Genomic DNA, 17492 nt, shown 5'->3' with positions numbered 1-17492 from the left:
TTCACTATTCATTTTTAAATACGTCCTCTGGGTGGGCTTTATCGGTTCCTTTAAGGATCCCCTCATAATCATCTCTGTTCAAGACTAAAAGATTCAGTTCCTTCTAGCTTGTCAGTGTTGTTCAGTCCCCTCAGCCCCAGAATTTAAATGTTTTTTTTCTCTGGACTGTTTCCGGAGGAATATATTTTCTATGATATAGAGACCAATATTGCACAGTGTTCTCAAAGAGGCCTCATAAGTATATTACAGGAGACAGGTGTAACATCCTTTTGTATACGTTCTACACTTAAAACCAAAATGGGGCAGCAGTATGGAGCAACATTTAGGGTTCTCTGCTGGAGAAGGAACTGGAAGGTTATGGGTTCAAATCCCAAGTGACACACAACTGTTGTGTCCTTGTGCAAGATACTTCACCCAGATTGTTGCAGTAAAATACCCAGCTGCATATATTGGTGTGAAGTCACTTTGGATAAAAGCATCACCCAAATAAGTAAACATTTTGTTTACATATCCTAACATTTTGTTTCCTTTTTTTTGTTGTCTCGCATTGTCCAGAATGTATAAATGTGTAAATCTTTTTCATAAGCTTATTTTGCTAAAATTTCATTTGCACTTTCTAAAGAGTTTTCTTACCCTTCTACATTAATAATAATAATAATAATAATAATAATAATAATAATAATAATTAAAATTATTAATAATTGCTTACAGTTATATAGTGCTTTTCTGGACACTCCACTCAAAGCGCTTTACAGGTAATGGGGATCCCCTCCACCATCACCAATGTGCAGCATCCACCTGGATGATGCGACAGCAACCATAGTGCACCAGAACACTCACCACACATCAGCTATCAGTGGGGAGGAGAGCAGAGTAATGAGCCAGTTCAGAGATGGGGATTATTAGGAGGCCATGATTGGTAAGGGCCAATGGGAAATTTGGCCAGGATGCCAGGGTTACACACCTACATTGGTATCATATATAAAGTAGACAACTACATCAGTGATATGAATTGAGAAAAGCTGTGGCCCCAGTACAGATCCCTGTAGTACGTCAGTAATCACATTTGAGCATCTACCCATTATCTGTACTCTGGTTTCCTGTTCTCTGACCAACACACACATTTCCCTGAACATCTACAGCCTGTAATTTAAAGGTCACTTATTAAAAGCCTTTTGAAAATCTGAATATACCATATAATATGCCCTATCTGTATCTGTCACTGCTGATTCTTGTTCAAAGAACTCTTAACAAGTTGGTCAGGCAAGAGATGTTGTGGCAGACCTTGTGTTTAAGGTTATTAGGCTGATTTGATCAGTCTAGTGCCCTACTGGGATGAGTCAGAGCCAAGTTTTCTAGAGTCAGTTGGAGCCCCGTTGAATCTGCCTGGTTTCAGCTGAGCTCCTCCTCAATAGCACATGTTTCATACAGACCTTTTTTTGTTGAACTTTTTTCTTCCTCAGGACTTCAGGAAAGGAATGAATGCCTACCTTACAAAGTTTCAACACAGAAATGCATCAACAGGTAGTGAAGTTTTATTTGTGAGACTTGATGTGATGATTGTTCTGGATCTCTAGGTGAGATGGTTTTTGTGTAAAAACAGGAAAACTGTTACAGGCTTAATCTCCTTTTTTGCATTATTTACATTCTTGTGTGTGTTTGACCAGCCTGGTGGAATTAGACCTGTATGTAGTTGTACCTTGTTATCCTCAGATGTTCAGCCTCACTCAGTTCTGCCTGCATGTTAATCAGTATGATCTTCATGCTGCATTGTTCTTCACTGTTCCTGTTGTGTTTTATAGAGGACTTGTGGGAGTGCCTGGAACAATCCAGTGGAAAACCAATAGCTGCTGTTATGAGCACGTGGACCAAACAAATGGGATTTCCCATTATTGTTGTGGATCAAGAGCAGGTGCTTTGGCCTTCCCATACAAATGTGCTAGACATTTCAATATCAAACCTTACAGCTTGAAGAAAGAATTTGAATCCTACATTTGTCATTTTCATACGTGGTTTGTCATTTGTGTGTCATTATATGTGCGTTGCAGTTTGCTGTGCATTTACCCTGCATGTGCATTAATGTGCATACAGTGTATAGAATACATTTCTGTTTGCTGTTAAAGAAGTTTACACGTGCACAAGGAGTCATAAAATTTGCCGATTTTCCAGCAAGAAGAAGACAGGGTGCTGAAGTTGTCCCAGAAGAAGTTCTGTGCCAGTGGGCCATACAATGGTAAGCCAGACAGCGATTACAGTTGTGAATCTCACAGAGCAGCCGTGTCACATTCAGAGACCTCAGCCTCTGGCATGTTTTACCACTTGTGCATGATGTTGTGAGAAAGCCAGGATTGGGGGTCAGGGTGCCGGGAGAGGGCCATGGATTCTGCACAAGACCCGAGATCGGAAACTTATGAAACCCATTACCCATCCTCCAGGTGATGAGTGTCCAAGCTGGAAGGTGCCCATCAGTATCTGCTCCAGTGATGACCCCAGCTGCACCAAGCTGAGTGTGCTGCTGGACAGTCCTGAAACCACTGTCACTGTGAGAAATGTGGGGCCAGATCAGTGGGTTAAGGTGAGAAGAGTAGGCGGGAGGAAAGAGCATTCAGGTTCAGCAAATATTTACTTCTTTATTTGAACTTCCAGAAGCTTTGCAATTTATTTCTTGACTGTTATGTTCTTTGTAATCTCTGTGTAATAGTAAGAGGGATTTGCTGCATTCCAGTCAGAGGCCATGATCTGGGAATAATTGAAAAACAAATCTGAGTGATTACCCTGCAGCCATCAGTGCCCATAGTCTAGTCTAGGTCAGCACTTACACTAAAGTTAGCCTACCAGAGCTGCTGGCCACAGTGAGGCTGCTCCTGCTTATACATGTTGATTGATTTATTGACTTCATCACATGTATCACTTGTTGTCAGGATGTGAAAACCTTGCCCAGATATGGTGATGTTCATAACCTTAATTACCAATAAATAACATTGAAATAAACCCCAGCAATGTAGACACTGGTGTGTTATAAATGTTGGTTAATTGGTGGGTCTGCCTTGTTGTTCTGATGTCTCTGCTGTTTGAAGTGGAAAGAGTTGCAGTTGAAAACCCAATAGCTAGTAACCAGGGAGTATGAACAAAAAAAGCTTTGAAAGAGGATGCCTTTAGTAGCATTGACGCAGAAAATTAGAGATGTTAAATAAGGTTTCGTCACTGATCACTAAGACAATTATTTACCCTCTGTTCATGCTTGGCAGTATTTAAATTGAAGCCCTATTCATTCACCTCTTTGTTCAAATGTTTCTTTGTCTGCAGTTTTTAATTGGAAATGGAATTTTGTTTTACAAAATTATAGCCTGTGCTGGTTGTGGTTCTGTAAACCTACAGATGGAAAAATATCTTAAAAGTTGCAAACCTACTAAGTTAAGCACATCATTAGATTTTTATTTGAACTTTTCTTACTATATATTGGGGGGATTAAATTGTTTAGAACCAAATTATATATCAATCATGTTTTTTCTAAATCTTCATATTCTGATGATAGAAGATATTAGAGAGAATACATGATATTTTGAAATTGAAATTTTTGCATTTAATGCAAACCCCTGTGCTGTTGGTGAAAAAAAGTTTTTTTTCGGTTTATAGTCATAATTAGGCATAGAGAAATGTGGGACTAGAGTCACTATTTAAAAGCAAGCTTTCCATGTCAGTTTAGCTTTAAAAATGCAGCTCAAAATTTCCTGAGTGTGTTTTTATGTGGCTCTAAATGTGTGCATTGCTGTGCACTGTAAGGAGCAGGAGCAGGGCTCTTGGAGAATCTATTGTTCCTGGCTGTGCTCCTGGGTCTCTGAGCATTCAGTGTTCAACAGACTGTCAATGGGCTTACCCTTCCAGTCCCTTCCTGCCATGTTTCAGGAGGCTAGAAGTAGAAATTTAAGAAAACTGATACAAGGAATTTTTCATAGAGGGACATGCTTAAGCAGCAAATAACAGTATGCAAACCATACTATTTAATAAAAAGTAATACAATTAGCTTTTTCTTGAAGCATTTGAGAAATAGGCAGATAGTAAATTTACATTAAATGAGAAAATAGCCCAGTTTTCATTTTGCTGGATATTGGTTTCAGTCCTCGGACCTCTTTTTTTGTTATTTGTAAACTAAAGGCTTGTTGTCTATCTGCATTTCTGCATTCTTAAAATAATTTAAATAATGCATGCATTACAATTGTGCGAGTTTTCAAAATGCGTTGTCTTTAGAGAAAATGTTCTACGTGTTTAATTTCAGATCAACCCAGGGACGGTGGGATTCTTTCGCATCCAGTACAGTCCCGCCATGCTGCAGAACCTGCTGCCCGGCATCCGCGACCTCACGCTGCCACCTGTTGACAGGCTGGGCCTGCAGAATGACCTCTTCTCCCTGGTGAGTCACGCCCGGCAGCCTCAGGAATACAGGCCCGGCTGGAAAAGGCATTGGTGGTTTATACACAGCTTCCATCGATTTAGAATATTTTCACAGTCATTATTACACGGAGTATAAGAACATAAGAAAGGTTGAAAACTTCCTTTTTCTGGTCTCCGAGGTCCCCTGAACTTTCTGCAGACAAGAGAAGTCTGTCTGGCCTGGCTTGATTACTCATGGATCTGTGTCTCTTCTTCACCCATTCATTTGTTAAGCACCATGGATCCAGTGCAAGCTGGACTTTGCGTGGGACTGTTCCCATGGTTTATGTTCCTGGGATCAGCCAGGCTTGCAGACGTTTCTAAGGCTTCAGTTGCCTGACATCCGTGAACAGGAGTGGTTTTTAATCCTCTCAGCTACAGCTCAGACTGGACTTGTTACCTGTGAATTCTACCCATACATTTATACACAGTCATGTTGGAATAGTTTTTTTCACCCTTGTAATTCAAATAATGTTTTCTGTGTTTAACCAATCATTTAAAGCGATGGCTGTCAATGTGGCATGGCAAGGCATGGTATTTATGCAACGAGTTTGATCAGTATAATTCACAACTCAAATATCTCAGTTTTACTTTGATTTGAATGGTGAGCATTCCTTTTTTGGCTTGGTCTCCCCAGGCCAGGGCCGGTATGATCAGCACAGTGGAGGTATTGAAATTGATGGAGGCCTTTGTCAATGAGCCCAACTACACCGTGTGGAGTGACCTGAGCTGCAACCTGGGCGTCCTGTCCTCCCTTCTGTCACACACCGACTATCACGAGGAATTACAGGAGTTCATCCGTGACCTCTTCACCCCTATTGGGCAGAAGCTGGGCTGGGACACCAAGCAGGGGGAGGGTGAGCTGAGCACAGCCAGGCCTTTTCTCACTGCAGGCTGAACAGACGGGACGTACTACATACATCACTAACTGAAAAGTACATAAACAACAATGCAAAAACATTTGTTCACGTAGGAAACAGACAGACATTATTTAACCTGCTCTTTGGCTTGGTTTTGTTCTGTTTTTCTTTGTTATAAGGAAATGATATGCCAAGCACTTGAGCCATACAGCTTTGTACAAATCTAGTGTTCCCTCAAACTAGAGTGCTAGGTGACCGCAGACAAGTGACTGTCGAATACAGTTCTGCCTGCATCTGCATCAAGTGGTACAAGAGCTGGTTTAATATGGCATTTTTCCCTCTTTTAAGATTATTTTTTTTTATGTGAAAAGAAAGTTTTTGTATCGATTGCCAGGTCTCATTTCATCTATATCTGTATATTAAATATCTTTGATATTTAGTGGTAATAGAAGCAAACATGAAGTCTTGTTTTGACAAAACATACTTCTTCCATATAAGGGTATTAAAACTAACTTACATGATGAGAATTATATATCCATGCAGCTGTAGGCAGATTTTCATCTGCTATATAGTTGCTGCTCTGGCACGTTAGTTCAGAGACAGCTTATAAGAACAATTACACCCGACAGGAGGCTATTCAGCCCATGCAGCTCAGTTGGTAGTTATTGATCCAGGGATATCGGCTTCACAGACATGGCTTGTTCAAGTACCTTCTGTTTTCAGTTCCACTGAGCTTCCACATGTGCAATTAGTGGTTAGTTCGTTAGCTGCTGCACTTGTATTGCCGAGTCCTTACCTGCCTGTCTGCTCCAGGACACCTGGATGCTCTCCTCAGGGGCCTGGTGCTGGGCAAGCTGGGCAAAGCCGGACACAAGCCCACCCTGGACGAGGCACGCCGCCGCTTTAAGGATCATGTTGAGGGGAAACAGATGCTCTCTGCTGACCTCAGGAGCCCGGTACGGTTCGCTCACGAGCATGTTCTACTGCGGCTCCAGGGCTGTTGATTTTATTGTTTTTTAGTAGACTGTGGTTTCTTTGAAGTCGGCAAAGGCCACAGGAGACAGAAATCTCTGATCCTCAATCATACCCAAACTTGCAGTCTAGGACTCTCAAGGGAAACCTCCCTGGTCTTTTCATACGTCCTCTGGGACACTGCTGTTTCTATTGCAGATGAGACTATAGCCTGCATGTTTCTCATTTCAGGTCTATTTAACAGTATTGAAGCACGGAGACAGTACAACTTTGGACACTATGCTGAAGGTAAAAATATATACCATCTCTGTATTATGTGCACAAAATGCACTGCTGGAATGAACAGAAAGCTTGTTGGAAGATTAGAAGGGTTTGAACTATTGATGGTGTGGGGTGCTTCCAAGAACAGATGTGCCCAAGTGCCACCTTGTGGAATTCCAGCAGATTATTTTCAGGTAAACACATTACTGCATTGTAGCAATATCATTTGCTGTGCTGTGAAGTTATGTTTGTCACTCACTGATCAATTAATGGATTGTCTTGGAGATCATTTACAATGTTACTGACAATGTTGTGATCCTATATTTAAAAAACATCCATGCTTCGTGGCTTTATCAGGAGAACAAATTGATATATATTCAATTACTTGCATCTGTTTTTAAATCTTCTGGCTAATGTGAATTTTATTTAGTTCATGGTTCAGCTCTCTCAAACTGTAGTCAGCCAGTACGCAGGTAATTGCCCTGCCAGGCGGAGGCCTGTGGTGAATTGAATGGTGATTGGTAAGGAACTTTGACTCTCCCAACAGCTCCACAAACAAGCAGACATGCAGGAAGAGAAAAATCGCATTGAGAGAGTGCTGGGAGCCATTTCTGCCCCTGACCTCATCCAAAAAGTGCTGAACTTCGCTCTGTCGGTACGTGTTTTTTGGTTTGGAGTGTCGGTGTGTTCCGGTGTTCATTGAGTTTGTCCTCCAGTGTGCCACTGCCCGCGGGCACACGTCTCTCGCTGCTGCTGTCCCACCAGGCTGTTGTGCTTTCTGCAGGAGGAGGTGCGTCCCCAGGACACGGTGTCCGTCATAGGGGGCGTGGCAGGCAGCAGTAAACAGGGCCGGAAGGCAGCCTGGAAATTTGTGAAGGACAACTGGGAGGAGCTGCACAACCGCTACCAGGGAGGATTTCTGATATCCAGGCTGATCAAGGCACGTGTTAATCCCATTCTTGTCTGAGCTGTGGCAAGGGCAGTGGTTTTAGGGACCAGTAAGCAATTCCTAAAGATGTGCATTGTAAAAATCTAACCCCTGTATTATATTTTTAGACCTGCCTGTTTTCTGTGGCTGTATATTTGAACAGAAAAAAATGTTAGTTTTGTTGATATTTATTAATGGTTTGACCATAACATTGCTGCATTCTTTTAATGAAGCACTCATTTGATAGGCACAGCAGATACAAGATACAGTTATTGTGGCTTTATAAATTTAAGAGAATTTATTAATCTTTCTCCTTCCTCTTCCAGCTTACTGTAGATGGTTTTGCTGTAGATAAGATGGCTGCAGAAGTGAAGGTAAGTGTATGTCTGCTGACCAATTATTATAATCATATTCCTAGTGAATATTTGGTTGATCAAGAAGGTTGCTATAACTCAGTTGTCATTGTTTTACATTTTGTGCTGCTGTTTTCAAATAATTATGAAATCCAACCCCCCCCCCCCCCCCAGATGGAAACTCAGGAAATGTGGCAGGTGTGTAAAGGCAAGTGGGGTCCTGTCAGAGTGGATGTTACAGGTTTGCATGTGGTTTTCCATTTGGGATTTTTCCTAAATTGCCTTTAAAGGTGGTGAACCATTCTGTGATGCAGTGTTTTTCACAACACGTTTTTTGGTCACATGGTTTGACCGTCTTAGATTTAGTAAAAACACTTCAGTTACGTCAGGCAGTGGTGTCTGTCAAGATTTTGAATACTTCAATCGGGTCCATTTGTCATCTTTTCAGTTCAAGGCTAAAACAAGAAGCTGGTGAGGGGACTTGATGCCAGTATTTGAAATCCTCTGGGGCACTGAGAAAGTCAACCCTGCAGTAAGACATGAATCAGGGGAGACAGGTGTAAATTCTATAGAAGTGTATTTCTAACAGAGAATAGCACTTCTTTTCTCAAAGGATTGTGGGAGCATGGACTAACATTAGATGGTCGGGTAAAATAATGTGATCTGTTAGCTACTAACTATCACGCAGGCTAGATGAGTCAAATCCAAGTTACAATATGACTTTTCACTTCAGCCCAGGAATGTATTTGGTCATTTTTCTCTATCCTGATTCTGCCTTGTAAATGAGGCCTTACTGGTACATTGTACAGTTTTGGCATGAAATCTCTTTATTTAAGTTCTACATTTTACCTATTTATCGTGTACCTACTGTATTAAAAAATGAATTTGAACACATGGTCTATACATAAAACCTATTTCCAAGCATGACCTTATTTAAGGAAGCTATTAATACCCTGAGCTATTCATAGAGTGTATTCTGTCTTAGGTCCTGAAATGCCAGTGATACCAATGCATTAGTGCGCATTATCATGACCTTTAGTCCCGGAAAATCACTGTGGGGTTCACATTACAAAGTGTATTAAAAACAATGTAGATGAAGGCTATGTTTGTGCACAGTACTCCTTTTTTATAACCTTGCTCAGAGTTGTGTTGGATATTTTAGGTGCAACGTTATTGTTGGAAAAAGCATTTTTACCAAGTCCTGATAAGATCACTTTATTGGCCATATACAATTTCTTGTATTAGGAATTTGTTTTTCGCATACCCCAACTTGCTCTCCATGAGACACACACAGACAGGGAGAGAAGCTGGGGGTCAGAGCGCAGGGTCAGCCATTGTACAGCGCCCCTGGCACAGCTGGGGTCAAGGGCCTTGCTCAGGGGCCCAATGGAGTAGGATTCCTCTGCCGGCCGCGGGATACAAACTGGTAACCTTCCCGCTACAGGCTCAGATCCTGAGCCACAGAGCTACCGCACCCCCCCAAAATTAATTCATAAAACATTCAGATGAAGGCCATGTTTGTGCACAGTACTCCTTTTTTATAACCTTGCCCAGAGTTGTGGGCATTCATTCATGATTCATAAAACAGCACGTTTGGATTTACTTTAGAACTCCCTATTGTGCCACAACACACCTGCACTTTTTTTTTGAACTACTAAAAGAAACAAAGTAACGGGAGGCAAGGACTATGTTGCAGGCTGCTCTTCTCATTTACTGGACTGCATGGAACTTCTTTCCAATTACACATTACATATAATATAGCCTCCAAGGAGGTATACATCCGCCAAAGGAAATAGATCCAGCGAGTAAATCTACGTATATTACACTTCCTCCCCTCTTAAATTAACCATACAAAAAAAGTGAACACGCAAGTTATATCAGATTAAACTTAAACTAACTTTTAAGAAAATTAAATAAACAGTGTATCAGAACAGTCTTTGTGGAGGTTTTCTACACCTCTCAAGGGACTTGGGGCCTCTGATTGGTTAACAGTCATATCAGGTGTGCTATCATGCTTCACAGTGTCCTCAGCACTGGCTGAGACTGGAGTAGTGATTTCAAGAGCATCCTTATCATGGCCACTTGAATCAGAGACAGATGATGGATTGGATTTCTCCTGATCGTCCACTATTTGGTCTGCATGACGCCTCCAAGTAGTTTGTCCAATGTCCACTGTGTATGTCAGAGGGCCTGTTCTGGTGGCTGTTCCTGATTGCCACTTGTCAGTCTGTGCAAGGACTTCCGTGAAAGCTTCTTGTAGGTTTATCATTCTTGTGTGCAAACTGTTTCTTTTCAACATCTCGCCTGACACCCGGTTTGATGGGGTCCATGTGTGATCTCAAGTTTCTCTTGAGGAACATCATCGCTGGAGTTTGGCTGGTGGTACCATGCACTGCATTCCTGTACACATATAAGAAGATGTCTGTTTTGTTCTGCAGTGATATTTCGTCATTGGCCATTGCTTTGATTGCTTTCTTGAAAGTCTGTATAAATCTCTGCTAAGCCATTGGTGGCATAATGGTATGGGGCAGAGGTAATGTGCTTGATACCATTTTTCTTCATGATCATCTGGAACTCATCTGATACAAACTGACGTCCGTTGTCAGTGCAGATTTGTTCTGGTAACCCGTTCCTGGAGAATATAGTTCTCAATACAGAAACAGTCCTTTCAGACGTAATTGTTTTCATTGGAACAATTCAGGCCATTTAGAGTGATTGTAAGCTGCAATTAGGAACATTGAGTCTTTAAATGGTCCAGTGAAGTCAACGTGCTCTCTCTGCCATAGTGCCAAAGGCCACTCCCATGGGGGAAGGGGAGCTAAAGGCAGTGTGTTCTGAACCTTCTGACATCCAGGGCAAGCCTTTGTGAGATCCTCAATGTGCTTATCGATTCCTGGCCACCACATGTAACTATGGGCAAGGCTCTTCATCTTTACTTTGCCTAAGTGTCCCTCATGTAGTGTGTCTAACATTCTGCTGCGCAATTTAGAGGGCATGACCACTCTAGAGCCACACATCAGTGTTCCTTGGCACACAGACAGCTGGTCTCTCCTCGCTGAGAATGCCAGATACAACGAGTCTCCGTGTGCAGGCCATCCTCTCACAGTTATGTCATAGACATTAGGTAATGTTGGGTCATTACGGGTTTCTCTCTGAATGAGGGCGTTGGTGATGGGTAAGTGACTGATGATTGTGATGTGGAATACATCAGCTGGATCAACAACATTTGACTCCTCTGTAGTTTTCAGTGGCAAGCGCCACAAGCCTGCATTACCATGTAGTTTCATCCCTTTGTATTCAATGTCATACTGGTGGGCACCAGGGAAAAGTGACCATCGCTGTAGCCATGCCGACATCATCACTGAGACACCTTTCCTGAGGTTGAATATTGAGACCAGGAGCTGGTGGTCCGTAACCATGGTGAACTTTTGACCATATAGGTAGTGGTGGATTTTTTTTACACCTCATACAAGACTCAGGGCTTCCCGGTCTATTTGAGCATAGTTGCACTCGGCAGTCATCAGTGATCTGGAGGCGAAGGCTATTGGTCTAACTGAGCCATGTGGAAACTTGTGTGACAGCACAGCACCAATTCCATATGGCGATGCATCACACACCAGTCTGATGGGTAAGGATGGATTGAAGTGCACGAGCACTACATCAGAAGTTATGAGTCTTTGTCTTTTGAAAGGCTTGCTCACAGCTGTTTGTGCACTTCCAACAGTGCATTAAGAGGATGTAGCACAGAAGAAAGGTTGGGTAGGGATTTGTGGTAGTAGCTCACAAGTCCTAGGTATGAACGGAGTTGAGACACATTCTGTGGCTGTGTTGCCTTAAGTACAGCTTCAGTTTTATCTTGTGACCTGTGGAGACCATCCTTGTCTATCACATGTCCACAGTAAGAGATCTCCCTTTTGAAGAACTCACACTTGTCTTTATTGGGTCTGAGCCCATACTCATGCAGCCTAGCCAGGACCTGCTGTAAGTTATTTAGGTGGTCCTCATCGCTTATCCCTGTCACAATTATGTCGTCAAGGTAACACTGTGCTCCAGGAATGCTTTATAGCACTTAGTCCATTGCCCTCTGCCAGAGGGCAGGGGGCCGAGGCAATTCCGAAAACAAGACGGTTGTACTGGTAGAGCCTTTTATTTGTGTTTATGGTTAAGAACTTCTTGAGGTATTCTCCATTTCCATTTGAAGGTAAGCTTGGACTAAATCAATTTTTGTGAAACGTTCTCTACGTGACAATGTTGCAAATATATCTTCAATACGTGGCAAGAGATAAAGTATTGGATTTAAAGTCACTTTAAAGTCCCCGCAGATGTGCACGCTTCCCGTCTTTCCTTTCTTCATCACCGGGACTATGGGTGTGGCCCACTCACTCCACTCTACCTTAGATAGAAACCCTGACTTCTCCAAAGTCTCTAACTCTGCCTCCACTTTGGGGAGGATTGCATAAGGTACAGGTTGAGCCTTATGGAACTTGAGTAGTGTCCTCTTTCAGTTCAGTTTTTGCCTTTATTCCTTTAAATGTTCCTATCCCTTTCTCAAACACTTGTTCAGCGTCTGCTAGTATCTGAGCCAAACTCTTGCTGGTGTCCTTGTTAGTGCCATGTGGGAACACGTTCAGTGCTTTTATAGCATGCCAGTCCAGCGGTGTTTTTCGTAGCAACTCATGTCTGAGTAATGCAGGGCCTCCACTCTCCAGTACATACAGGTCTAACTGCTGCTGTTCGTCTTTGTATTTCACATTCGCTGCTATTTTGCCCTCTGGGGACACCTTTTCCCCCTGTATATGTCTCTAATATTACTGAAGTCTTTTGCAGCAGTATTTTTGAGGACAATCGTTTGTACTCGGCTGCAGAGATAACAGATAAAGTGGACCCAGTGTCTAACTCCATTTTGAGTTTAACTCCCGACACTTCTGGAGTTATCCAAATGACCCTGCGTTCTGCTTCGGTAATGCTATGCAGCTCGAGACGAGAGATCATCAGTATCTGAACTGGGTTCACTGTATTTGATTCATTTTCGGCCACCTGGTGCACATTAGTTGTTTACGCTCTATGTGAAGAATATGTATTCTGTCAGATATATGTATGTTCTTTTTCTCTGATTTACACACTCTCTCAATGTGGCCTTTCTTATGACACCTTCTACACACTTTGGCCTTAAACCAACAGTCATTTGCATCATGGGACCCTTTGCCACAGCGGTAACATTTTCCCTGTTTTAACTGACATTTTATTGTTTGCACATTCTGTTGCTCTTTGTTGCAACTCTAATGCGTCCTTTGCTGCTGTCCCCATAGATATTGCAATATTCAGAGCATGCTCCAGTGTAAAATCTTTCTCTGTTAACAGTATGTTTGTATGCTCTGACTATGCATCCCACATACAAGTCTGTGCCTTAATGCATCTGCCAGTCCAGCTCCAAACTGGCAGTGCTCTGAAAGTCTGTGCATCTCTGCCATATATTCTGAAATACTTTCACCTTTAGATTGGTTCCGTTTGTGGAATCTGAACCTTTCGGCTATTACCAGAGGTTTTGGGCTTAAATGTCCATGTACAGTGTCAATGATTTCCTTGAACGTTTTTTCTGCTGGTTTGTTAGGGGTTAACAAACTACGGAGCAACCTGTATGTCTTTGCTCCCATCACACTCCAAAAGACAGACACTCTCTTATTGTCTGCTACATCATTTGCTTCGCAGTACATTTCCACTCTTTCAATGTACGTTGCCCAGTCCTCAGTGCTAGTATCAAATGCGGTAATAGTTCCAATCATCTGCATTTTTGTTCGTTTCAAAGCCCGTTTTCCTCACACATTAATTAGCTCACAACAACCACTATAAATTCACAATATGTACTGTATTTGAATGAACTCGCACGCTCCCTTTTTGCTAACGGTTAGCGTGTTTCATCAGTGTTTCTTCAGTGAATATTAAGGATTTAATATATGTGGGGGTGTATAGACTGTGTAGGTTCGTGAGGGAGCTCTGTCTCCATCTAACAACACACATCTAAACCTCACACCTCTGGGCCCTGGGGCTGCACAGAGCACATAGAGGAAACTATACTGGACACAGAAAGTAAAGAGCCTGCAGGTTCCCTTGGGAAATTTAATACAACATCATCCCCTGTATCAGCCATAGTTAGTGTGCACTAAAATGTGTTAATTACCCCATCAGAGTGTAGTTTTGGAAATTGCCAGGGGGAGTTTTGTGTTTCACGCTGACCAGAACTGTCTGCCCTCCCCCCCCCAGAGCTTCTTCGAGAGCCACCACGCCCCCGCAGCTGAGCGGACGGTGCAGCAGTGCTGCGAGAACATCCTCCTGAACACCGCCTGGCTGAAGCGTGACGCCGAGGACATCCACCAGTATATCCTGCAGCGCCGAGCCCCACCCAGCGCCGCCGTCTGACGCCCTGCGGCCCGCGCCGTCCCGCAACCGGGCCAGGGGCCGAGGGAGGAGTCAGCCACGCTCTCCTGACTCCACTTCTCCACATCAAGTAGACAGGACTGGTTGGAAAATGAATGTAGTTAACCCCATTCTGCCCACGCCAGATTGTTTTCCCCAGACGGAACCGTGCTTGCAAGTAACTAAGCAACATAACTTAAAACACACAACATAACTTGTTGGTGTGAAATGATTCTGGCCAATTTTGTTTCATATTGACATAAGTGGAAATGTTGCATTGTTGAGCGTACTGTGAAATGATGAATTTGCTTTTCTGGAAACAAAGCGTCAAGCGACCACGAGGCAGCTCTGGCACCTCACTGGGGGTCAGGCGGTCAAGTGGAGCTGGGCAGGATGGGCTTAACTTCTCCTCGCGCGGAGAGCAGCCGTTAGCACACAGCAGCGCTGAAGGGTGATGCTGAGAATAGCTCAGTGGGAATGGCTGAAACTAGCATGGAACTTGATATGTATCTATCCAGTGTTTATTCACGCAAGACTTCTCACTCAAGAATGGTGATGTACATGATTTTCTTCCCTCCTCCGTTTCGTAGCCCTTTTCCAGAAGGACTCTTTTCTTTTCCATGGTCCCACACCTCCTTGACCCTGAGCTGCGTCCTCTGTAGAGCAGCACAGAGCCTCTGCCCTGGAAACACATCTGTGTATCAGCCACATTAAATAAAATTAGATACAGATATTTTAGTAGATTTAGCAATTGTTTTAAAGTTGTGAAACTCATGAAAAGTTCTTCAAAGCGATTTGGGCCTTTTAAATGACATTTACAGATAATGCTGCATATTAAATTAGTTTTAAAGAAATGAAACTTTCAGGCCCTGAGAACTTTGCCACAAAGTAACTAGGATTTCACGGCTATTGAATTAAGAAGCCTTAAATTGGTTAAACTGGTTTGCAATAATTATTACACTGTGAAGTGGTAATAGTTACTACACTGAAAATAAAGCAATGTTGTACTAACATTACAAATCTACGTGTAGACTTGTTGAAAGGATATATTTACATACAATTTGCTATTTAGTGTGGCTTTGAACCATACTGGAGAAGGTCATCAAACTAATTGTCAAATTGCTTCCCTGAAACATCTGTTGTGCTTTTGTTTAAAAAACGGTTGGTGTTCATAAAATAAAAAATCAACAAGAAGTGTCAATGTGAAATCGCTTTTTCTTTTTTACTCTCTTACAAACTTGTTAGGACCTGTCAGTCATAGGTTACTGGCAACTGAAACAAAATATTGCTATAAAGCAATGTAATAAAAGGAAAGAATGCCAACATCACTCCTTTCTTCAATGACAGTGTTGATGTGTATGTTTGCAAACCTGGAGCGGTTATCCTTCATGCCAAAGGAGATTGAGCTGAGAAGTGCATCTCCATATTACCCAGTTCCCTGGGGTGTGTCCAGTATTCGGACCGTGCTGCTGTGTTGAGCAGAGAATCGGGAACTGGCACAGCTGCTGTTCTGGCAGTGGTGCCACAAGAGCTGAAGCTGCTTCTCCACACTGGAGACTCGGGCCCACACATGGGCCGCAGAACTGCAGGCCAAGCAGTTGTGTTTCAGTTTTGAGTCGCTATTAAATACTTTTATGACGGAAAAACACAGATTTTTATTATTCTTATATATTAAAATCTGATTGCCGTGAACTTTGAACATAAAGCAAGCAACCAAACCAGGAGAGGATTGGCCCGTTTAGCACCAGTCTAGCTGTTCGGTAACCTCTTATTCAGAAAAGATTGACTTGCATCAGCCTTAGCCTGCAGAAGGCGGACACCAAAGCACACCATTTTAGTTTTACACAGTTTTTGCAATTTGAGGTCAAGCTAATTTGTGCTCTGCAGCCAGCTGTAAATGAGCTGTCTGTTATGGCGGCAATACCACTGAACTGCAATGTCTGCTTCTCTGTAGCATTTCAGGCCTCCTCTGGTGATGGCCTTATCCAGCAATGTTATGTAACAGAACAATCTTAAACTCTCTGACAAAATTTCTTCTTAATATTTGAGACTGTTGATTTGAATATTTTATACTAAACAGGGCTCGTGTAGCTGCTGTGCGTTATACCTGGAAGCAAATCGCACTGCCTTCCGCTGGGCAAACCTCGAGCTCTGCGCAGTCCACGCGCCCTGCCCTGTCTGTAAACCCAGCGCCCTCGGGCCGCGAGCTGCGCGAGCCGCACCGCCGGGCGGGAAGTACAAACTCTTCCAGCGCCTCATCGCGCCCTGCGGGCCGTGTATCCTTGCACAGACGGAGTCAAATAGTCCCCCGCACACACACGGACAAGGCACGGGAAAGTGCCGCGGAGTTGATGGTTATCAAGGAATCTGCCTTTTCGGATCTATTAAAATGCTCCTATCTGCTTCCTACATTTACTTTTCTGACTTTCGTTTTTGAATGTGGATTACGGAAGAAAAGGCGTGCTAAACGTCAACAGGGCGGATGTTGCCATGTTTGAGCAAACCTCGTTTTCCAGGTCTTAAGAAAAATACTGATATTCAGGGCTCTTTCATGAGGCTGGGGGGGGGAGGTTAAGTCACCCCACCGGGAAAGTGTATTTTGCATACTGTGATAGATATCGGTGACGGCTACAGTTCTTTCTGATAAAACATAAATTCAGCATACTGCATTGCTTACTTAAGAGGTACAAAGGAAAAAAATCAGACATACTAAAATGATTCACTGTGGCTCCGCTCCTCACATGCAAGACCCCCTAAGTAATTATTCCTGGAGCCGCAGAAGGAGCCAGCAGGATGATGTGAGACCACCCGTCGTGCCGGGGTCTGGGTGTGCCCGTGTCTACAGGCCAGGCCTGCGCTGCGCTCCGCCGGTCTCCTCAATCCCTGAGCCCACGTTTCGCCTGTCTGTTTCTCCCGATCACGTTACCTTGCTGCTCGTATTGCTGTTTTTTAAAGTACCTCACTCTGTACTACATCTGTTACTACACCATGTTGCAACATTAGCTGTGTTACCCCCACGCTAATAATGTGACTTGCAGTAAACTATAGATCTGTTATAGTTTACATACAGGCTTGTGGATGTAATCCTGCAGACAGGACGTCTCTATTATAATGAATATTCGGGTGAATACTGCTGTTATTAGGGACAGCCGCCCCCGCTCCGTCCGCAGGAGCGCGCACATCTGGCAGGGGGGACAGGCCGGCTCTCGCGGCGGCGCGGGCAGGAGCGGTCCTCGGGGGCGCGCCGGGGACGGGGGCGCGCCGGAGGGGAGG

At 43.3% G+C, this 17492-nt stretch overlaps 1 protein-coding gene across 2 annotated transcripts in view; it reads left to right on the top strand.

Moving 5' to 3' along the window:
• The window catches only part of npepps (aminopeptidase puromycin sensitive), a 30229-nt gene extending 14816 nt beyond the window's left edge, over positions 1–15413 (top strand). Inside the window, exons 12-23 of one of the 2 annotated variants that reach the window (XR_015930921.1) lie at positions 1464–1524; positions 1803–1912; positions 2170–2233; positions 2436–2575; positions 4277–4411; positions 5069–5288; positions 6105–6247; positions 6495–6551; positions 7072–7179; positions 7309–7522; positions 7779–7826; positions 14067–14145. Coding sequence is in view for 1 of the 2 variants with exons in the window: in XM_088622676.1 (XP_088478802.1) it covers positions 1464–1524; positions 1803–1912; positions 2170–2233; positions 2436–2575; positions 4277–4411; positions 5069–5288; positions 6105–6247; positions 6495–6551; positions 7072–7179; positions 7309–7464; positions 7779–7826; positions 14067–14222 (1398 nt within the window). In the remaining variant the exon portion in view is untranslated. Of the gene's footprint in view, positions 1–1463; positions 1525–1802; positions 1913–2169; positions 2234–2435; positions 2576–4276; positions 4412–5068; positions 5289–6104; positions 6248–6494; positions 6552–7071; positions 7180–7308; positions 7523–7778; positions 7827–14066 lie in introns of both variants that reach the window. The other variant, XM_088622676.1, reaches the window with a different exon arrangement.
• The last annotated feature ends 2079 nt before the right edge of the window (positions 15414–17492 follow it).

This window comes from Lepisosteus platostomus, chromosome 28 (genome assembly GCF_059453375.1).
Source record: "Lepisosteus platostomus isolate fLepPlt1 chromosome 28, fLepPlt1.hap1, whole genome shotgun sequence".
Lineage (NCBI taxonomy): Eukaryota > Metazoa > Chordata > Actinopteri > Semionotiformes > Lepisosteidae > Lepisosteus > Lepisosteus platostomus.
Note: the sequence above shows the minus strand (reverse complement) of the source record. Positions and strands in the feature narration are given on the sequence as shown.